The 24518-nt window shown below is 37.6% G+C and overlaps 2 protein-coding genes across 5 annotated transcripts in view; one reads left to right on the top strand and one right to left on the bottom strand.

Moving 5' to 3' along the window:
• Nucleotides 1-21343, bottom strand: part of sobpa (sine oculis binding protein homolog (Drosophila) a) — a 37157-nt gene extending 15814 nt beyond the window's left edge. For 2 of the 4 annotated variants that reach the window (XM_065296483.2, XM_065296481.2), the window contains exons 1-6: nucleotides 20903-21343; nucleotides 14768-14839; nucleotides 13450-13585; nucleotides 8678-8875; nucleotides 5433-5584; nucleotides 4852-4875 (exon numbers count right to left, since the gene is read on the bottom strand). In XM_065296483.2, coding sequence (XP_065152555.1) covers nucleotides 4852-4875; nucleotides 5433-5584; nucleotides 8678-8875; nucleotides 13450-13585; nucleotides 14768-14839; nucleotides 20903-21001 — 681 coding nt within the window. In that variant the 5' untranslated portion in view covers nucleotides 21002-21343. The remainder of the gene's footprint in view (nucleotides 1-4851; nucleotides 4876-5432; nucleotides 5585-8677; nucleotides 8876-13449; nucleotides 13586-14767; nucleotides 14840-20902) is intronic. The other 2 variants (XM_065296484.2, XM_065296482.2) reach the window with 2 other exon arrangements.
• Nucleotides 15124-24518, top strand: part of pdss2 (prenyl (decaprenyl) diphosphate synthase, subunit 2) — a 43116-nt gene continuing 33721 nt past the window's right edge. The window contains exon 1 of the mRNA XM_065296486.1: nucleotides 15124-15176. Within this exon, the coding sequence (XP_065152558.1) occupies nucleotides 15139-15176 (38 nt within the window). The 5' untranslated portion in view covers nucleotides 15124-15138. The remainder of the gene's footprint in view (nucleotides 15177-24518) is intronic.

Raw genomic sequence — 24518 nt, forward strand, 5'->3', positions numbered from 1 at the left:
TAATATATTTAGTTTTAACCTTCATATATTAACATATATATTTTTTCCTGGCAAAAATATAAAAGTTTATATAAATTTAAGTATAAAATGTAAAAGTATGTATAAAATATAAAATTATAAGTACGTTTGCAGTTAAAAAAATATATGTGATTTTAAAGGGGACATGAAAATCTGACTTTTCCATGTTTAAGTGCTAAAATGGGGTCTCCATTGCCTCTATCAACCTAGAAAATATGAAAAAGATCAACCTATTAAATAAGCTTTGGTAAACCATTCTCTGCAAGCATGTAAAAAATAGGTAATTGAAATTTGTCTCCCCATGTGATGTCAGAAGGGGGCAGGGACGGATTGGCAATCTGTGCGTTCTGGAAAAGTCCAGAACGGCCGTTCGACGGAGGGCCGTCGCCCGGCCGATGGCAAAAAAAGTCTAATAACGCAATATGAACAGCCAACAGCAGAGGCACTAATACGATCACTTATATGCTGCTACGTGTAAAAAAACAAGGAAGAAGAGTTGGCCTACTAGCCGTGATTGGTCCACGGATTCCCGGAATTCTCCAGCGTCAATGTTTGCGAGCCTGAGCATCCACAGCCTGGTCATGATGAGGGACAGACCGAGTTAACTTCACATCAGCAAGAGCTAAGTGCCAGTAGTAGCAGAACACGTGACATTATAATATGATATACACGATATAAAAATAAATTAAACTCGCGTGAAAATTAACGTAATGCGCAACTAGTGTTAGAGAAAGACGTGATGTGAGTGTGTGCGCACGCGCGTGTGTGTGAGAGAGAGGCGTGGGCGCGATTGAACAGTGGAAACATAAAAACAATACATACTCTGTCATTTTGTTCATATGGGAAATAATTCAAACGGCAGTGTTTGCTTATATTTGTATACAGTCGCAATAAAACAAAACATTTTGCTTTTGTCAAACTGTAAACTCTTGTCAAACTGTAACCTACAACTGTCATCTAACCAAAATCACACACATCAAAGCAAAAAATATTTATCCAACCCCGTTTAAAAACAGTCTGTGGGTGAACATTCATCATATTGCATTGGTTTTCATTTCTTTCATTGACTTTATTGTATATGAGAGGTTGTAGTGAGCTCACATTTTCTGCTACAATGAAGACTAAGGTATTGTATTAAATGGGTAAATATCAGGCATGCATTGCAACCACTCTAAACGTGCTAATAAGAAAGGGGGCTAAATAATTGACAAAATATTAGTTTAACCAAAAAATCCTAGCTTGCACTTTCTGTCTGTCTTCCATCAGAGTGCAGTTTTTCCTTGTCTTTCATATTTGTGTTTAGTATTGTGCAATTGGCAAAGACCTGGTGGTTGTTTGTGAAAGCTGTACAGACAAAATTAATAGGTCTAGCTATTTTCATTATTTCACAGCCTTATTGTACATCAAAGTTTAATATGACATGGACAAAATATTAAATATCCTTGTCTAATAGTCTGACAGTATTGTGGCATAGTATCAGGACATCCTTGTGTCTGTTGCGCACGGCTAGGGGCGAATGGCCGGATGATGGGCCTATTTGGGAAAAAGTCCAGGGCTGTTTTTTAGCCCCAGTCCGTCCCTGGAAGGGGATAATACCGCCCCTTAATCTGCACTATCCAACCACAGCACTGCCATTTAGTGAAGAAATCAACTAATTTGCATTTAAAAGGGCACACCCAAAATGGCACGTTTTTGCTCACACCTACAAAGTGGCAATTTCAACATGCTATAATAAATTATCTGCTGGGTATTTATCTAAACTTTACATACGTACTCTGGGGAAACCAAAGATCTATTTGACATTTTTAAAAAGTCTTGTGAAATGTCTCCTTTAATGTTTTCAAACCTGTTATGTTTACATACAAGTTTTTCTTCAAAAGCGTGAATATAAATGATTTAAAAAAAAAAAAAAAAAAAAAAAATATATATATATATATATATATATATATTTACAGATTTTACAAAAATAAATGTTTGTACTTAATGTATCTTTGAGGTACTAATATGATCTCTTTGTCTGCAAAACATTTTGAAAGGATCCAACCACAGTCACAGCTTGCCTACATATTTTATTTTATCTGGACAATTTTTCTGATAGAGTACTGATGGCATCTTTGGCATATTAATCATCATTCATATCAACAATATTCACAGTATTCTGTAATTAAATATCCTCAGCACAATTATATTAATATATGTAATATTTGTCATAAGGCCCGGCCCTAGCTGACGCTATGACTTCTTACATTGTCTCTATATGTGCGTGTGTGTGAAATTTCAGTGTAACCAAGAGATGTAACTTTCCACTCATTCAGCTTTGTTCAGCACACACACACACACAAGCCTGTTCACTTCAGCCCAGAAAAAAATCACCATATATGGGCACGCTTCTCCCTATTCCAATATTTAGTTACACTAAAGTTTCATGAGGTTAAAAATATCTTGTCAAAATTCATCAGCTCAGCCCCTAAACACACACAACGCACCCACACACGTGAATATTTGGACACTGTAAAGTGAGCCCACAATTAAAACATAACAATACTATTTGTGTGTCTGTGAGATGTCCCAAAAAACAATGTGTTATTCTTACACACACCATTAATGGACAGGAGTTGTAAACACCTACAGAAACTGCTGTTAGGACTTTTTACAACCTAAAATGGTCACACTTACTTATGGTACGGTGTGTGGGTATGCGTTTACTGTATTCTGCAAATGTAGCACCTGCAGGTGTTTACTGCAGTAACACCAGACTGCTGCCACAGCAACCAGACACACAGCCCCTCCCGAAGTTTTATTTTACACACAAGGGTCTGAAAATTGTATTTTATACCCCTACACCCCTAAAAAATCTGTAGCCAAATATTTTGGCAGATTTTTTACATTTTTGTATGCTTGAGGGGATATAAAACATGTTTTCTCGCAAATAATTTCAGCTTGTACACACGCATCTGCAGTTGACCTGGTGTTCACGACAACAAAGAGGAAATGTTAATAAATTCTTTTAGCGTAATGTAGTTAAACCCCCTTCTTATAAATTATGGAATTTAAGGCGGAGTCGCAGTGATGGAGGAATGCCAGTGAAATTGTCAAAGGAGCTAGGAAAACAGGTATTAAATGAACATGTTCCCGACAGAATTCCACTTGGCATTGCACAGATGGATCTCTTCAGCATCACTGTAGTCTATAAACCCACCAAAACCACCTCATAATTTACACCATAATAATCACAGACTACTCTGACCACATCTCCATATCAGACCATGCTATACTGCCGACATATTATACTTGAATAAATAAACGATGAAAATACGATCTTCAAGCTGAAATCTACTTTAATGAAAAACACAGACTATGAAAATTAGACAGCAGGTTACAGTAAACCAATACTTGGGCTACAAAACACATCCGGATCACATTCTAACCCGAAAATTTAAAGAAAAAATAAACTATGTTTTGCGTAAAGAAAATGAAGCCTATATTTAGGACTGTTAAGCACATTCCCCCCACATTCTCATTACTGTAATCTATCTGGAAGTTTAACTGCATTACAGTAACAAGAAATAGATTTGAATTAGGAGGTCAATTACATAACTATACTTAATTGTCATAAAAATGATCAATGCAAAAATGTTACTGTACTAAAAATAGGTTTCGTTAGCTTTTAGCAAAATGTATTCTGTTATTTTTTGCTTGGGTTAAACTGTAACCTGATGGAGATGAGTAAATGGATCTTGACAGGTGTCGTGATGTTCCCTTGTTGTTATGGTGTTTCTATATTTGTATGGAAGCGTTTGTTATCTTCAGGTTGCTCTGCAATTTTAATTGACTGTTGTCTATCTTTTTTTCTGTCTTTCGTTCTACTGTATGCTAATTAATCTGTCATTTCCTCAATGCAACCACAATCACAGAATGCATTTGTAGTGACTCATGGAAGAGAGACACTGGGATACAGTAGTTCTTTGGTAACGGCAACATTTTAATTTGTAGATGTCTTCATCCTAGTTGAAGGCTTTTTGTTGATATCAGTGTTGTAAAAGACAGTTTCCGGTTTGAAATAAGATCATCACCATTTACCATTTACATCACTCTTTAGACACTTCATGGGGTTTATACAATTGTGTTTGCCTGTTTTTGCAAAATACACGCAAGACACTCCCTTAACACTAATCTCTGATTACGCATGCAATTATGCGAGTATCTGGCAAACGCGAGCGTCTCTTTTATCATAAACTCTTTGGACGCGTCTGCAGCAGGCACTTATTTTGACAAGACACATGATGCACATAGGATCACTCGACGCGCAGAACACATATTTTGAAAAAAGGAACCACACACATGACGGGCTACATACATGTTGTGACGAACTTCGCATCGCGAGGCCTCGGAAAAAGAAGTCAGCGGCCGCCACTGCTGTTTTTTGAATCCGCATATGTTTCTATAGTCTTTTTACGAGAACAATTACTTGTGTGTATTGGCGAGGTAACATCATGTTTGTTGATCCCTTCATGCTGTGCGTTTTGTTCTCAAACACATCACACACTGACTCAAGGGGTGGCTGTAAACAAACATACATGCAAGTGGGAGTGTGTATATGCATGCATGAGACTCCTGTGTGTGTCTGTGTGATGGTGTGTGTTTCTGTGCGCATTACTATACAATATGTATTTCTTTGTATGTATGCAAGTGCTTAGCACTGATACTGTATGTATGTCTGTATGTGTGTATGCATGTGTCCATGATGATGTTATGAGTGCCATCAGTGCTTGAATAAATGTACAAAAGAGTCTCTAACACAAAAGAGGAGATATCTAAACACAATATACTTACACTGCAATTCCTCACATATCCAAGCTTAGATAGAAAAGAAAACACACAATCAATAGCTGTCTCACTCTGATAGCATGAGATCTAAATCTAAACGCCTCTCCCTTTCCTTCTTTCTTTCTTTCTCTCTCTCTCACTCGCTCAATGGATGCCCTGGGCACATGGCTACATAACAAATGCTGAAGGTCTAGGTGCTTTTAGATTTAAAAAAATAATAATAATACAGGTCCTTGTCTTATTAAAACACATTTTGTATCTGGAGGTCTGTGTGAACCAACTATATTTAATAAATAAATATTGGTGAAAGAAAAAAGTATGCATTTATGCAAACGTATGCACCAAAAAAAAAAAAAAAAAAACGTATTACTAAAATGCAGCATAATAATTTACAAAAATTAACTTTTCCAGAATTGCCACATGAGAATAAATAGAAGGTGAAATTATTTCATATTTTTTAATATTTTTGGGGGCCAGAGAATTTAGAAACACAGTAAGGTTAAGGCAGAAGAGAAAAGTGATGTTAGACAGAAGGAGCCTGATTGGCTGAGGGGACAGGAGGAGGCTGAGACTAGGCGGGTCTTTACCTTGTTGCGTTTGAAGTAGGCACGTCGACAGGCAGCGAAGCATTTCTCACTACAGAAACTCTTCAGTTCAGAGCCCATACTGAGAGAATAACGCTTCACTCCCACCTTCTGACACCATGCGCACATTATCTGAACATTAGAGGTGTCCTCCTCTGAGACCGTGAGAGAGAGAGAAAGAGAGAGAGAGAGAGAGAGAGAGGAAGAAAAAGAGATTATATCACGTTAAGTAAGTTTAATCTGTTTATCTCTGTCAAATGTTTGTAATGTAAACACATCAAACATCAGATGTACACTGAAATAGAGAGAATTTATAAATATAATGTACAGTATACTGTACATTAATTTATATTTATAAAGATTGTGACGTTGTAAGCCGAATCATCTCCAACTTTTTAAAACAGTTTATATTTCTACCAAAAACACTTTTTCACTGTCAATGTTCTCTGAATATTTTAACACGCAACAGACACTACCTGTATATAATGCACGTGCACACACACACACAATTCCTCTCATAATTTTCTCAACCTCATGCCAGATTTTTTCAATTGAACGCAAACAAATATTTTTTATAAAAACCTTTATTTACCTTTAATATTACCTTTTATATTATGTCCCACAAAGCAGAAACATACATCATTAAAGGGGACATATCATAAAAAGCACACTTTTTTCATGTTTAAGTGCTATAATTAGGTCCCTAGTGCTTCTATCAACCTATAAAATGTGTAAAAGATCAACCCAGTAACTTAGTTTTGGTAAACCATTCTCTGCAAGCATTTGAAAAAAATAGGTCACTGAAATTTGGCTCCCCCTGTGATGTCAGAAGGGGATAGTACCGCCCCTTAATCTGCACTATCCAACCACGGCACTGCAATTTAGTGCAGAGTAATACTATAATAATTATTGTTAGAAAGTGATGGGTATTTTTTTATAAAATCTAGGCCTAATTGTTTGTCAATCTAGGATGGCATAAGGGTAAGTAAATGATAAGAATTATCATTTTGAGGTGTACTATTACTTTAAGAGAAACCTGTCATGATACATCAAGATGTTTCTGTGCATCAGTCAATCTGCCTACAGTTTAATGCAGCACACGTCAAAATATATAAAATCTTTAACATCATGCTCCACTAACAGCCAGATGCTTGCGGGCAAGTGTTAGTGTCAGGTTTTGTGTGCGTGCTGGGAAATGGGGGTGGGTTGTGCGTCTAGGGTCAACATGTACTGTACGTACAGTGCAGCATATACAGTATACACTCTCAGAATAAAAGGTACAAAAGTTGTCACCGGGGCGCTACCTTTTAAGAAGATCTTAATATGTACCATTTTGGTAAAGATATGTATGAAATATATGTACATATAGATTTGTGAGAAACCATGTAATTTGCAACTTTTAGGTACAAAAGTGTACTTTTTAAAAAGTTACAGCTCCAGTGCCAACTTTTGCACATTCTTGTACCTTTCTTCTGAGAGTGTAGAGTCAATTAACTCAAATATAAAAATTTAGTTTACTTTTTGATGTTTTGTTGTTTTTATAAGGGTTGATTCTTTAGGACATCCAAACCGAAACAGAGTCTGAGCATCGTGTCATATCTTTTAATGTGTCTGCTTGTGTCAAATGATTTCTTAGAGATATCTCACACTCCTGCCCTTCAGCAGCTTTTTAATGATCAGACAAATGTGAGAATGTGGAGAGAAAATGTCTGATTAGATATTCTCTCTCTCTCTCTCTCTCTCTCTCTCTCTCTCTCTCTCTCTCTCTCTCTCTCTCTCTCTATAGGTTGAACTCTGAACATCAACATCTTTTATTATTTTGCTACACTTTTGACCAATTGAATCGTGATTCCTAATATTCTAAAATAATCCAACCTATTTCGTAAAAACTTCAATACTTGAAATAACCCAAACAAATACTTTAACATGTATTAATGGGTGGTATTGGGACATCAAATTTGGTCTTCAAACAATCATTCGTATAAATATTTACAGTGTTCCTTTTTGCAAAGATAATGAGATTCGGCACGCTTCATCCAGATATAAAAATAAAGGAGTCAAAAAGTTTTGAGTTTATCTAACAAACCGCAGCCAGAAAAAAGCAACAGATATACTCTGTTCCTCTACAACCCTCAAACATCCCAATATAAATGGTTACCATAGCAATCCTGTTTGTTTTTCCCAACTAGAGCTTCTCAGCCTCACTGACTTCAATCTTTAAGAGAGATGTGTGTGTTTATGCATGTTTGTGTAACATCCAGTAGTGGGGTACCACATACCTGCACTTCAAAAGCCCTGTCACTATGTGCATGCTCATGAATTATTTAAAAGGGCTGCAGGCAAGGGGCGGGGATGAGGTGGGGTGGCAGTTGGCTTCTGTTGCCGTGGTGGTTAGCAAGTCTACGCCATCTGTTTCTCACCACATCACATATTCACACACAAATACATCCACACACACTTTTCACACTAGTTTATGGATGTGCATCACTATGGTGCCACCCTGTTAGACATCAGAGCTTTGGCCTGCTGCGTGTGCTACACACACTCTCATCCAGCAATGAGAGCGGACACCTAGTCAAGAGATCACTACAATATATTTACAGTGCATTTATGATTAAGAAAATATTTACATTAAAGTAACTTAAATTGTGTCTGTCGCTCTTAGCAGTGCAAAGGTTTGATTCTCAGGGACACACGGACTGATATATAGCGTTAAATGTCAAACATATTGCTTTAAAAAAACTGGAAGTCATTTGGATAAAAGCATAGGCCAAATCTTTAAACATACATTTTATAGGGTTGGCTATTTTAGATACACCCATTACAAAGAGATGCATAAAATCAAGGTCATGCAAACTTATCAGTTTCCCTATTGCTCCAGTGGCTTTAAAAGGACATTAAAAACAAAACAAATGAAACGTAATATTTTGACCTTTCATGGGGCATGCATGGTGCATTAATGACTTTAGATTTTTAATGTTGTCTATTGCACGTTGTTATAAAAGCATTTCAGACAAAAAAAAAAATATTTGCCAAAGGTTGTATTTATGAGATTTAATTAAAGATGTATCTTTAATATTGACTGAGTAATAACCTATGGCATCTCGTGATAAATTCATATGAATCCATTTGAACATGATATTTTTAAAAAGCAAAATATGTAAAATGTAGTATTTATTATTGTTAATGCGAAACATACTCTTATGGGGTTTGGGGACACGTTAAAAAATGCGGCTTCAGTTTCTTACCGGCTGGTGCTTTAATCAGAGGAGGCGGGATTAAGGGCACTATGATTGGCAGGCCTCCATGTTCCTTTGAGGAGGAAGGGTTTGCAGATGATTCGGCCGTCACTCCGTTTCGTGATGTTGGAGTAGAGCCAGTGCTGTTGGCGTGCGTAGGAGAACCAGCGTTGTTCTCCACTGTGGATGCTTTTGGCAAAGAGTTCTCTAGAGAGGAGAAAGTGAAAAGGTCAGACTGCTCTGAAACATAATCACAGATTTGTAATGTCTCACACACCACTGACGGTGTGAAATACATAAGGTTCCTAAAATATTTTGTGAGATAAACTTGGCCGTCTACGAATTCAAATGACTACACTCTAAAAATGTCTGGGTTATTTTTAACCCATAATGGGTAAATATTAGACAGAACACAATGCTGGGTTAAAATTGACCTAATGTTGGGTTGTTTTAACCCAACTGCTGGGTTATTATACACCATGGTTGCATAACAATAACCCAACATTGGGTCATTTTGTTCTGTCCAATATTTACCCATTATGGGTCAAAAATAACCCAGAAATTTTTAGAGTATACGTTCCCACGACACCAGAATACGGTCGACCAAAATATTAATCCACTTGAAAATATAGAACTTTATATACACTTAATCAAATCACTTAATCAAACTGTAACTCGTAAATGTGTCGAATAATTTTCAACAAATATTTTCAAAGTTTCTAGACTACTTTAAAGGAATCATTGCATGAAAATCTGGCTTTTTCTATGTTTAAGTGCTATAATTTTCCCCAGTGCTTCTGTCAAACCAGAAAACATAAAAAAGAACAACCCAAGCATAGGTCGTTCAGATTTCGCCTGTTTTGTGATGTAGGTAGCAAGGCCAAATACAATAATACCGTCCATTAATCTGCACTATCCAACCACTCCATCCACTGAGAGAAAGAGAAAAAAATTTGACCGCACAATTGAGTTTCAATTGCAACAAACCACCATCATTGTGATCAATGTTTGCATTTCATCAGCTCATTTGCATTTTAAAGGACACACCCAAAAACGGCATACTTTTGCTATGCCTACAAAGTGGGAGTCTTAACATGTTAGCATAAATTATCTGTGGGGTATTTTCAGCTAAAACTTCACATACGCACCCTGGGGATACGAAATACTTATTTAACATCTTTAAAAAATCTCATAATATGACCCCTTTAAGTCGTAAAGTGAGATGAATATGTTTGAAAATTGAGCGCAAAACTAAATGAATCAACTCGTCAGTTCTCTGTGACGCCGGCGCGTCACCAAAGCCCCTTTGTGAAGCCTGCAAACTTAGCATAAAAACGTGTAATGCTGCTATACGCAGGGAAGAAGACCAGAGGCCATTTTTTTAATGAACAGGTTAAAATGCAACCTTAAATTCTGGCAAAAAAATTTAAAATGTAAAAAGAAACTGGCAGTCAAAACGCTTGCAACACATGTCACTGATCATTATTGATTGGCTAAGGCGCTGCATGCTAGCAAAGCTGACAGTTACAGGGTTTCCAATTGTAGAATACCGAAGGTTGATATCTCCCTAATTCAAGTATCTCTAGCATCACTCCCTGTTACTGTCTTGAGGTACGAAGTGCATGAATTTCATCGTAATGTCATCCATATGATCTTTGGCTTTGTCTGTTGTGCTTTTCATTGGGGGAACGATAACACAGTGACATACCGGTTTTCTACTGGTCGCAACGCTCCACGTGATACGAAATATCGTCGCACAAGCTTGTGTTTCTGGTCTGACTCATTCACATACATATGAATGGAAGTAAATGGAACGAAAAGTCTAGTATGACCAGCCATTAATCTACAGTGTGAACAGGATTACAGAATCACACGGTTTCAGCAGTAACAACATAAACAAGTGGCTGTCGTGGTCCGCACGTAACTTCCGGTAAACTGCGCTAAATAACAAAGTTCTTTAAACGTAGTTTATTTATATAACAAGCAAAAAAACAACACATAGATTACCTAGGAAACCAAAACATTTGTTATTTTCGACGAGGCATTTGTTCAAGAGATCAGTTTAGCAACTAGTCAGTCCATAAAAAAAACGAAACCGGAAGTAAAGTTCGGATCCAGACGTGTTTCGCGTCAGCGCACGTACGTCCAATCAGGGCCGGCCCTGGCCAATTTGCTGCCCTAGGCAAGATTTCACCTGGTGCCCTTTAGAATCACAGAATCACAATTGTGTTCCAATCATTTTGTTCATAACTTACACAGAAACAAACTGCACAGCTTTGTCTTGTTTTTCTTTATTTTGAAAATATTTTGGAAACACACACAAACACATACACACAATACCCTGTTACTCAGGCATTTGATCTTGACATTGTTAAAATCTTGTCTTTTTTACATGTTTTAACACTGTACATTTAACTTAAAATATTTAATTGTGTACAAGAAAACAGCTCTTATTAATGAATTATTAGTAGCATGTTGTAGTGTCTCGGGAGATTGTGCTCATTGTTAAATAGCTTTGTGGCTATTGCACTGGAGCGGCAGTTTAAAATATAAACCCAGAATTCAGCGAACGTCAAGAACAAGAGAAAAACAATAAGGCCAAGACGCGGGATTTAAATTACGTTACACGGACCATGTATAAATTTCAATGTTTCTGGACAGAAATACCAACTTTGTCTAGTATTAATAAGCTGCACATTGGAGTGCTGGCTGCTCCCCGCGGTGCTGAAGATGCGTGATGGCACATATACACAGATATCTACGTGCAATCTATTGGAAAGTGGAGGAGTCATTAGTTGGGTTAGTAAAATAACGAAATTAAAGCTTTTAAATAGAAGAAAATAAGTTTTTTTGTAAAGAGATATATTTTTTTCAGATGAGTTAGTTGGGTTAGTAAAATAATGAAATTATAGATTTAAGTACAAAATAGTATTTATATAAAGAGAAATATTGAAATAAAATTGCAAAACTCTTCTTAAGAGGAAGTAATAAAGTAAAATAACGAATAATAATTATATAATAACGAATAATAGTTTCCAATAGGTTGCACGTAAATCTGTGCTGCCACCAGTACTCCGTCCGAGCGCGTCTTCAGCACCGCGGCCAGCACTCCAATGCGCAGCTTATTAATACCAAACAAAGTGAACAAGTTGGTATTTCTGTGCAGAAACATTGAAATTTAAACATGGTCTGTGTAACATTATGTAAATTCCGCGTCTCTGTCTGATTGTTGTTTCCGTTTTCTTGTTCTTGACGTTCGCTGAATTCTGGGTTTATATTTTAAACTGCCGCTTCAGTGCAGTATAGCCACAGAGCTATTTAACAAGCACGATCTTCCGAGATACTATGCTACTAATAATTCATTATTAACTGCTGTTTTCTTGTGCAAAATATTTATATAATAAAATATATAAATATTTATAGTTAAATGTTTATATACATATATTAAAAAAAATAATAATTTGGGCGCACGGACGCCCCAAGGGGTCGGCGGCGCCCTTAGCATTTGCCTATTCCGCCTATGCCCAGGGCCGGCCCTGCGTCCAATGAAACCGTCTATAAGTATAAATGCAGTTGTCACTCCCAAAACTTGTTGTGTGAATGCAGCCATACCATAAATGTGATATTGTTAGCTTAAAACCATACAAAGCTATGGTTTTATTAAAGTATGCTAAAAATGCCTTAAAATGCTACAGGAGCAACTCACTGGTGTTTTGAACAGAGTTACATAAACGTGCACCTGCACCAACAAAAAATTCACCAAGAGCACCCAAACAGATAACTGGCAGATAGCAGAATTTGTAGCTCTTAAAGCATGTTCATTTGGAGAGGATCACGGCCAAATGAGTTCATTAGTCTGATTGTCCTGTGCCTAATCTCTCCACTTCCAGCCCCATCAACAAACAATGGCGAAATATCATAATCTGTATGGATTTGTCTGAAGGCAGAAAGTAATTATGGCCTTGTAGTGGTAAGAGTGTACGCTAGATGGTAACCTTCTAATGCCAAAATCACAATTTTGTTTAAAAGGGGTTGGGGTATGGACTTAGCAGGGAATTAGCTGGCTCATTGTGTCTGCATCTCGTTCTGTCCCCAAAGGGCAACAGCAAAAAATGGCTGACAGTTTAAGACTCTAATGCTCTGGCACTTACGGCAGCCAGGAGACAGCAAGGAGTGCCCAAAGATAAAAGCTATGGGTTTATCAAAGTGTTCTTGGGGGAACGATAAAGGAAGTTGGTCATTTTAACTGTGCATTTGCTTTCTCTGTGCCTAATGTCTGATTACAACACTTGTTTCGAGTCCTTGTCAGGATTTTGTGACATTACGATCCCAGAATTCCCTTTAGGCTCTTTCTGCTGGCGAAAAATTAACGTGATACAAACCTGAACCTTTGGAGAATTAACCAATGGTAATGAGATTAAAAAAGTACATTAAAGAAAGTTCTGCATATTAGTGTCTAATGTTGAAAGGGTTCAATAAGTTAACTTGCTAAAACTTTCTTCGAATTGGTTAGTGTATGTGTAGAGCTTTCGGTTGCAGAGGGAGATAAAAATAAATATTCTTACCATCTTGCCATTACAGTTTCATTTTATATTTAAAGTACATTTAAATGTACAGCAAAAGGGACAGCAATGATCACTATTTCCATTTATAGTATGTTAAAAGCAGGGTTGTACTGTTTTTTAAAGAGATTTGGGGATGAGGGTATTTGATAACAGTCGCTGTACATAAAAGAGAACAATGTTTTGTCTAACTAGGGTATAGTTCGGTACAGTGCTCACCTTTTAGGACAGAGATGTGCTGCCGCATTTCTGCATCAGGGTAGTTACGCATCTCAATGTCGTCTGAGTCTCGTAACTCCACTTTGTCATATCCATACCATCCAAGTAGCTCATTCATTGTGTTTTCGGCAAAACTCTATTGGAGAGAGAAAACTATTTATAAAGAAATTTCAACGTCATTACTTGCAATCTGTCATGAATATACATCTTTATATACCACACTCTCAGATAAAAGGTACATGAAGTATACAAACGTTGTCACTGGGGCATTTTTGTACCTAAAATGTGCATATTGTTACCTCTAAGGTACACATTGGTACCTTTTTTAAAAGGTAGCATCCTAGTTACAACTTTAGTACCTTTTTTCTGATAGTGCATATGCTACATCTCTGCTAAAACCTTCTGTTACTTTATATTGATGATCTGATTTCATGGTCCATTAAAAATGTATTATGAAAAACATGCATGCAGACACACACACATACAATATGTGTAAAGCAATAATTGTTGATCCCTGTTTGCTGGGAAGGTGTTTATTCAGAAGGTGTATTGAGCTGAGACAGTCAATAATAAGAAACCTATGAGTGGCAGATTTTGCAATGTGGTTAAACCGAAATCTCCACAGGGAATCTTATTTCGCATCAATACTGTAAACCAAGGCCAAGGACAGCTTCATCCAAGAAATCCACTAGCTCATTGAGACCAAATCGGACTAAAAATAACTGCAAGTTTTTTTAGGCACATATCCCTTGAAGAATAAAATCTGGACCAATTTTAGATAAAGCAGGACATTGAACAACACTTGTAAACATCCCATTCAGAGATCAGAAATAACACCATGAACAAATCAACGCTGAACAGAGCTTATAGCGAAACCCATGCACTCTTATCCTAGAAGAAAACAGTGTACAGTATAAAGCAACAGTACTGTATAAATGTTCAAAACTGAGAGATGTTATTAATATCAAAATCAGTGTTGTTATGTAAATGAAAAAGTAAATATTAATAAATAATAATTCTCTATTTATTTATTTTCTATTAATCTATATAACAGTAAATGTAATTTACCGGTATAAATTATTTATACATTTAACTGTATATTATTAAAATATAAATAAGATTGCACTGATTTATTCTCATTATTATTATTATCTTTTGTTCTGCTTTAACAATGTGGTACGTTTTGAATTTTAGGATACCAAAGATTGTTAGTAAATAGCCTATGCAAAATAGGAGATCCAGATGTATGTGTTAATGTACTGTATATTTAATTAATGTGTTTATTTCCAAGCAAGTATTGTTTATTTCTGGCTCTCACCATCAAGTAGGGCGAGTTGCCATGGAGATTGCCTGCTTGCCCCGCCTCGGGGAGGGGCCGATTGGCCGGAACCTGATGAGACATGAGTCAACAACTGTCAATCAAACATAGAAACTGTCAGTCAATTGCATTAACTATCAAGCAGCAAGGAATTGCTTTTGTTATGTTGGCTACCTATATGCTATGTCCTTTTACAAGCACTTATTATATAGTACTAGATTGTTAAAGCTAAACAGAGGTTTCAGTAAAATACAGGTGATAAAATAAAACATTTAACAAACAAACATTAAGGATTGTTTTATAAATCTTGTACTGTTTTTTTCACAGTACAAACTGAGGAATCATCCCATGGGTTTCTGCACTTCCACCGCATGGCCACCAGGTGTCTGTCCTGTCTCTGGTGTGTAAGGTGAGGCGTCCGTTTTAGGATCAAGTTCACAAGGTCAGTCTCAGTAATCACACCCTGTCCACAAGGGAGCCAATCCAAAATCACATGAGCTCTGTTTTGAAGCTATTTATTTTTTTGAGATTGTCTTGAAATTTTAAGAAGGATGAGTTCAGGGATGTAGCCTACAATAGATGGGGTCATAAGTAGTCATCACAGGGTCAAAGGTGAGGTCACGAGATTTTTATGAAATTCACGTATTTACGTACCTTCAAGCCATTACTGTAATGATTATTTATGTACAGAAACATAAATGTACTTACACTCTTAGAATGGATGTGTTTAAAAAAAATTGGGATATCTTTTAACACAACTCGTGTTTTATTAAAACACAAAATCATCATGAAATGACACATAATGTGTTAAAAAGCATAACACAAAAAGGTGTAAAAATGAACACATCCGTTCTAAGAGTGTCCATTTTCATTTAACTCAATATGTTCTGATATGGAGCTTTGAGCTTTGCTTTTGCTACACAAGTTCACCTGCTCATCTAGCGTTAATGAAACAATAATAGTTCTTAATAATTCATTATAAACAATGTTAAACAAATTTGAATTGCAATAGTAGATGGAGCTCTGTGCTGATACTGGCCCTTAATTGTATAGAAATGAAATTATTTCGATTATGGGAGCAGTCAGGTGGTAGAGGGATGCCAGTAGAGTTGTCATAAATGAAAGGTAGGTGGGTGGCCACTTAAATACGCTTGGAAAATGATTGACAGGACCGTATGAGCTCCTCCTAAACCTACACTGAAAAAAAAATTTCATTCAGTTTACTCATTCCATTTATTTTAAGGTAAGTGGTCGCAATCAATTTATTTAAGCTTCATTTAAACAAAAGTTTTTTGTTTTGTTTTTCAAAATTTTTTTGTTTAAATGTAGCTTAAATATATTGATTGCGACCACTTACCTTAAAAAATTTTATAAATTGAATGAATCTTTTTTTTAGTGTATGCTTAATATTGTATAACCAGCTAATGTTAAACGATAAAAAAAGATATCAAAAGTATTTGGCAGACCTGATGCAGTGCCACCATGGACACAGATCCCTTGTCCCCTGTTTTGTAGTTAAGGTACTTAAAACTAGAGAGTTTTCTCAATGAAAAATGCACAGTTTTTATAAGCCGTGCCAATCAACTTGAGCTCTGTGAAATTCACAGGATTTTACACAACAATCTGCACTAAATTTAACTTCATATAATCTTAAATTCCCTGCATTCCTCTTCTCAGAAGGCCGAACAACAATTATACATGCTTTGATAAAACATTTACATTTAGGCATTTCGGTTTTTTTATAAGCGACTTATAAAAGTGAAAAAAAAAAAACAGCAAACCATCTCCCTTCCTTTAACAAACCAAAAAATCATCAACAATAAAGTGAGAGATACTGTATTTAATTGCGTCCCTGTAGACACTAAATCAAATATAAAGTGTTTTGGGAGAATGCTTTTTCAGAGCAGACTGAAATATCAGCAAGAAAAGTTACAAGATATGAAGCAACAAATCTCATTCGCTCTCTGCCTCCTCTCTGTTCCCCGTGATTGTGACGGCGGGGGGAATCAGACACCCTGCATGCAGTAACAAGAGTAGGTCACTGTACACCATGATAAAATTCCCTCCTCCCTTCGCCAACTTTCCTTCTGACCAACCTCTCTTTCCCTCTCTCACTCTTTTTCCCAACCCACACTTTTCCATTCCTTTTTGCTTTTTTCTCTTATCCGTCTCTCATGCTGAATATCACTAGCTTTTTCTCTCTTCCACACTCTCTCTCTCCCCACTGCTATGCTCTGCTTTCATTTCCATCTACCTTCCTTGATATCCGATCCTGCCTGTATTCTCAGCTTTCAGTTTTTACAGCTTAGGCTGCCTATTGCTGTATACATTCCATTCTCCTCTCTCTCCCTCTCTTCGTCTGGGCAATCACAGCGCAGGCTTATTTTACCATGCACATGAAAGCAGACATAGATGAAGGCAACAATGTCAGACATCTCTCCCTTTCTAACTTTCTATCCATCTCTCTTTATCTCAGTCTCTCTCTCTCTCTTTTGGGTATAATCATTCCTTGTTCTGTCCTTTTTTTATTATTTATCCTTAGTCTCATTACTTAAAAAAGAAAAATTATGAATTGTTTTTGAATGCACCAAAGCGAGGGACTTCTCAGACGCATGGTGTTTATTTGTGTGTGTGCGCGTGTGTGTGTTGGTGGAAACTTGATACCTGAGAGGGAGAAATTCATAATGCTCAGGGCTCAAGTTTCTACTGAGGCAATAAGAGAGAACTGCGCAGCAAACACAGAACACAGATTGTATTTGTGCACACACACATCAACACTTTATGTGTTACAGTACTTTTCATGTTACACTGTAACACACAATGTTTGTGTTAAGCGTATTTACATAGGTACCAAGCATCAGACAGGAAGCGACTGTGAAAGCATAGCCACAGTATTTCAACACTTTTCCTTCACCTTTGAAGAAAAGTCAGCTAAGCTCTGGTGCTGATGTTTTTAGCTCACTGTGGGGAACATGAATGAAAGGATGGATAAAAAGAAAGTTTAAAATCACCTTTAGATCATAACAAGTATTCAGCCTTAATATAATTTTGTACTGACACCTGTTCATGCATGTATCTCAGACCCCTCAAACAGACCCTAGCTCTAAACTCTCCTCTTGTTACTCTACACCACGTATCAAATTTAGCTTTGATTCCACTTAACCCGATCTGTGTCTGTTGACACAAATGTTTGGGGAAAAGTTTTGTTTTGTCTCCATGGCTTTGCTGTTTCCTGTTTTTCATGTTACATGGGTGTGATGCACGCACATTGTACGCATGTTCACACATCGGCATTGTTCACGAATATCCGTAGGACCACCATCCTTTTCGGGGAGTCTATGTATGGTATATCTGGGGTACCCCTATGGGTTTTTGCTGGATAACTAGCATTAGGGAAGCTGCATGGGATATCTGAGTCACATTTATGACACATATAGGGGATATGTAGGAGTTATCAAGGATTATTGTGTTTAAGGATGTTGCAGCATTTCTGGCACCAGGGCAAATTTAAGGATAAACCATTTAAGACCCCTAATTTTAAACATGTGGAACATGTGGTAATGACCCTTATTTGATATGGTATGTTAAGATATCTGAATGGCCTGTACAGGGTATTTGAAAAGGGTACCTGTATTTAACAACTATCTGTCTGTACATGTACACACTACAGCCCTTTATGTAGGGGTAGTAAAACACGTTCTCATCTTCACTCCTTTTTTTCTGTTCTCTCTTAATATGCAGACTCTAAGCTAAATATCTAAATTATTTTTGATAAAAAAGAGGTTTAACCTTTTAACTTAAATGCTCATATTATATAAGTGGCCTGATCTTACAAGCATTACTGTCTAAGATCAAATTCTATCTCACACTTCATAAGTCATAGAACTGCTTTGAAGAGACATTAAACATGCCACATTATATCACAGCCATTATAAAGTAAGAGGTCATCCCTAAATGTGTGGCTGTGAGGCTGTGATTCAGAGCAAATGAGGCAATTGTGGATAAGCAAATCTCTTGGAAGGTTTCCATGATGATTAGACATTTGAGTTGTGGGGATATCTGTGTCTGGCAGTGTGTCTTAGTCACATTTTTAAAGAGAAACTGAAAAAGGAAACAAATCCTAACATTTATTTTTAAATATTTGTCTGTTCATGACCTCAGATATTAACTTTATACCTAAATGAAACATTTACTTGAGCAATTGCATTCATTAGGGAAATTGTTGACATCTGCCAGGTGACCTCAGACTCAATGGAGTGTTTAACCTATAATAGTTTGGTGGTTTTAAATGTGATTTTTAACGTTCCTCTCTCTGTCAGAATCAGAGCAGAGATCTGCTTCGTCCCCAGCACTGTGGTTAAAATGACAAATGCATGAATTAAATATAAACTCAAACACCTGCCAAGCTAAGTTTTGGAGATGCGTTTAATGATAAAGGTACATGGATGCACTCTGTGCAATAGTGTTGCAGCACAGAAGGAAATCAGTAAACGCTCTTGTGCAACGATTTCTCTCATAAGCACATGTTGGCCAAATGTTCTTGTCTGCTTTTTGCAATGGCTTAATAAAAACAAGCAAAAAAACCCCAAAACAATAAATTAAAGATTGCAAACAAGACAAAACACATAAACATGTTTGGTCCAATCTCATGCTTGTCAAATACTGTAAATGCAACCTTATTAACTGAAAGGTCAGCAATGTAAAGGGCACGCTTGTTAGTTTTTTATAATTCATTGATAAAACAAAAAGGAGCACAAGAAGGTAAGAATCAAAGCAAACCACTCCAACAGCAATCCGCAACAGTCACAAAGCATACACCAGACAACACTTTTTTTTAATATAAGAAATAAATAATTTCCATCACACGAGTAATTCGTTAATGCAAGGCCAGCATAGAATTTCTCGAGTGAGAGCGCGTGCGTACGTGCGCGTTAGTTACGTCAAACTGTACAATCGGTTGCGTTTAAGGAGACCTGAGAGACGCGCGCGTGGATCTCCGCTACAGGTCGATCAATATCTGTCAAATTTAGAGCCCCGGCGGACCTGAGAGCCTCGTGGAGGTCCCGTCAAACCATCACAGACGAGACAGAAAGCGAACAGCTGTCAAAGCCATTCACCAAAAACCCAAACACGTTTACCCATACATATGATTAACAAATGAATAATAATAAAACGCGTTACTATGTGTTTTATGCACGAATGTATGCGCTATATTTTGTAGAGCAGTGAGATAAATATTTGGGGATAAACCCCGGCGTTCCCAAAAACATAAACCCTGCAAAGCAGCTGATGCAAACGCTTCAGACAATACGCACTAGTAAAACCAGAAGACAAAGCGCCCGTGTGCGCCTTCAAAAGATAAAAACACACAGTTCTCCTCCAACCGCGCAATACAACGTGGCTCATAGCGCGTAAATAAACGCATGTACTTAATACACAATCAATGATTTTTAAAGGGGCATTTGTGATAAAGAGGACAGGCTAATGCTGTAGCTACAGATGCATATCTGGAGAGCTTTCCATCACAACAGCTGGACAGCTGCACCCATCTAACCTGCTTTATAGTCTTTCAATATTGTTTCTGTGATTGTGTTGCATGGCATTGTTGTTTAGCAGAGATACAGTAGTAACGGAGGTTGTAGTAGTAGTAACGGCACCAGTTTGACGCGATGACTGACGCACTGGATTTTCCAACAACTACTATGGAAGGAGAGGATTGCTCTTCAAAATCACATCATCACTACAAGTTGTTCGTACAGTATTAGAGTTATTTGAAAGCATATGTGGAAAATTATATTTCCAAAAAAATGTTTATTGCAAAAAAAAAATGTTTTGTTTGTAATAATAATGTAATTTCCAAAAGGGACCTTAATTGGAACATGTAAAGGTAGACTTCAGTGATCTGTGTCCATTGAGCTTTAAAAGCAAAAAGTAAGAAAATATCCCAGACCCCCCACACCCCCCAAAAAAATCAAAGTTAGCTGATTAACCCCGAACACACAGAGCTTGAATGAATCGCTTCTCTATATCCCGTCCGAGGGCGGAGCGGCGGTGCGCTCAACGCATCCAAAAATGACAAGGCTTTATGGGCGCTCGAGTCCCGCGCTAGAAAGAGAGAGAGAGCGCACAACCTACCTTCATCTCTGCGTTTATTTCCCTCTTCACGGGGTGAGCTGGTTTTCTGCTCCTCTTGTTTTCCGGGGGTCTTCCCATCTCTTTCTCCATCTCAGCCATGTTTTCTTTAAATCTCTGTCAATATTTGGGGGTAAAACCCGGGCACTGAGTGAGGCGGGGCCGTTAGAGTTGCGGAGTGGCAGCGAATGGCAAGCGCGCGAGAAGCCCCGGTGAACTTGATGCTGCTGCTGGTGCTGCTGTTGCGGGCTCACCGTGCCCGGTCGAGTCAGCCATCTTCTGCCTGCTATTTCGCGGCGGTCTGAGCGTGAGCAGGAGCGAGCCCTCACGGAAAGCCAACCGAGAGGTTGAGAAAAAAGAGCGAGCCAGACAGGGGGAGGGGCCTCCGTCGTAACTCTATACTGCAACGCTGATCCCGGGAAGGCTATTTCCTCCCCAATTTTCCACAGATCGGTTTTCACTCAGTACTCCACGCGTGGCGGAGGTTGTCGTCAGATAGGAGTGAATAGGTGCCGTTGTCTGATGTGTTATCGTTTACCCCCCGCGCGTTATCTGCGCCCCGCAGGGTGCGCCTAATTTTGTCTTAGGAGACCATTAATGAAAGAAACTACCATCATTTTCTATTAATTAACGAGCTTTGAAAGTGTTGCATTATCTTAATGGGTGGTTTTGTTTGTGAGGGCGATTTCTACAGGTAATTAAACCCAGGTATCCGATGTGTGAGAGAGAAAAAAAGAGAGACAGAGGGAGAAATGTTCCTGTTATCTAAGAGCATTGTGTTGCAACACAAAGGTTGTGGGTTCGAATCCCACTTATAAATATGTATAGATTAATGCACTGTATGTCGATTTAGATAAAAGGGTCTGCTAAATGCATATATAAAAATGTGAACAATACATAACAAGTTGGGTGAGATGTCATGAGTTAAATTAACATTTATGCATTTGACAAATGCTTGAAATGTGATTTATGGTGCATTATCTGTAAATTTTTATCAGTATGAGTATTTCATGGGAATTGAACCCTTAAACTTTTTTCTGCAAACCGATCTACAGGAACGCCCGTATTCAACATTTGAGTTAAAAGCGCTTGAGCATGTCTGATGTTTCTGAAACAGACACACAGATAGTGTTGTAAAAACATCTGTCAAAAGTGTCATTGGTCACAAGCCAGAGATGAGTGGGTCGTTCTGCTCTGTAAAGGAAGAACATGTACACTATGCATCTGCCAGATGCAATATCACATTAGGTGTCAGCATATTGTGTTGTGACAGATACACACACTAGGTGTGTTAGAGGAGTTGGAAGGTTCACCTGCAACAGACAGTTTAATCAGATCATCGATCTCTTCATCAGCTTTATCACAGATACTTTAGATAATGTTATTCACTACATTTAAACTATATTTTTGAATTACACAGATGCTTTTATTCAAGCGACTTTGCAGTTCATATCTTTTCTGTGAATCTTGGAATCTACTTTGAAATGACTAGAGCCATACTGTTTAACCTACAGGAGCACATCTGAGGTTCTGTGAGGTAACAAAGAATTATGGGATTCCACCAGTATCCTAGATTCATTCTCAAGAATGGCACATGTAGGGCACGGTGGCAGGAGAACTTCAATCTCCTCTGACTTGGACCAGAGGCTGTCGTCCTTGAGAGCATATCGACATCCAGTCCCAGATCACTAGCAGATGCGCGGCTGCCTTGAATGAGTGCATTGTTTAGCACACACAGCTCTGGCAGCCCCTGCCGAACATTAGCCCACGATAAACAGTTACATTCTAGCAGGGATACTGTTACCCCTCTTGATACCAGAGGAGGTGCTTCAGCCCGTTTCTAACAGGCCAAACTGTGTTTTCTCCAGCGTGGATTGGCTTTCACTCCGATTCGATTCCATAGCTCTTAGCATTGTGTATCAAGTGCAGAAGAATATGGTTTGTAAACACAAGTAAGGCCCTAATATGCAATGACAAATAAGATTAGAGGATGGAATTTACGTCTCTTGGGAAAAGCCTGGTGGAAAAAGTGTGGTCATGAGACAACATCAGCTTTTTCAGTTCTTATTGTAATCCGTGCTTGTTTATATTTGGTGTGTATTGTGTCTGTGCATGACTGTTTATGTGTGTATGAGTGTGTCATTTCAAAAAGATACTTATGGGATTTCTTTGAGAGGGAAGTATTACAAAAGGACTTAAAAGTAGATGCAAAACAGCTGGATGCAGAATCCGTCACTGGTTAGTGAAAAATAAACATTCGTTTTACATTCATGAGGACAGATGATGTTTTAAAGAGCACCTATTGTCCAATTCAGGTTTTTACATTTCCTTTGGTGTGTAGGTGTGTATTACGATATGCAAAAGGTACATACCCCAAAGTAAACGATGATGCGAGTTATTGTCTCCAACGTAAATCTCTTTTCTTGGACTACAACAAACAGATTGTAGGCAACAGTTTACTTTGTGGATGATTTAGATTGTGGATGTAGACAAGACCGACATTATCATTATTCCTCCCGCTTCGGACTCAACGTCAAGTTTCCAGCTGACGTCAGAGGTATTCAGACCAATCACAATGTACAGATTAGCTTCCCAATCATGAACATGAAGCTTTTCAAATCCGTGCGTTTCAGGAAGAGAGTGAAATCTGTAGCTACAAAAATGTACGGTAGAAAATAATGTTTTTTTTAACTATAAGCCACGTGAACAGATTGTATTATACCAAATACACAAAATAACGTTTTTAGCAATAAAATAGGTGCTCTTTAAAAAGCCGATCTCATCCTCTGCAGCATCATCTCATTCTTTCTCCAATGCTTCATGCTGTAGTCCTTTTGCAAATGCCTCCCTTAATTTAAAGACAGGAACTCACCTCATATGATCTTTACATGGACTCAGATTTCCTGCAGGGTTTATGCAAAGTCAAGGTTTCCATTTAAACACATAACAACAGCTAGGTGGGGTCAACCTTGTTTAAGCTAAAAACCTTGTTTTTATGATAAAAATCATATTTTTCAAATCAAGAATGAAAAATGAGATTTTACAATTTAAACTTGAACCCTTTTCACACAGTGCCATGAACAAATGGCAGAAATAATGCTGTAAGGGGTGTGTCGTAGTAGCGATGATGACGCATGTGTCATTGGATTAAAACGTAATCATTCAGCTCTCTAACTAAGGATTTCAAATGCAGATCAGTGTTCATGAGGTGGAAATGTTTGCAAACTGGAAAGAAGCAGAGATCAGAGAGCTCCTCACTATCCGCATTGAAGCTGAGGTCATTTGAAAGCCTTAATAGAATGGAACGCGATGTGCTAGTTTTAAAAAAATGCATGCGCTTGGTTTCTCGTTAAAGAAATCGGAGATAATAGGCAGCAGGTAGGATGCCGGAAAAATATTTCACCAAATGCATAATTACAATTACATTACACGTCACACCCTGATGTCACATGTCTTTGTGATCTTTATGGGTTGCACAAATTCCAGAAAATAACTGGTAGTGTGTGGAAAGATAAAAGTGTGTGGCTTTGATTTAATTACTCCATGGAGCTTAAAGGGACACTCCACTTTTTTTGAAAATATGCTTATTTTCCAGCTCCACTAGATTAAAACATTTAAT

The sequence above is a fragment of the Paramisgurnus dabryanus genome, chromosome 20 (genome assembly GCF_030506205.2).
Source record: "Paramisgurnus dabryanus chromosome 20, PD_genome_1.1, whole genome shotgun sequence".
NCBI classification, from domain to species: domain Eukaryota; kingdom Metazoa; phylum Chordata; class Actinopteri; order Cypriniformes; family Cobitidae; genus Paramisgurnus; species Paramisgurnus dabryanus.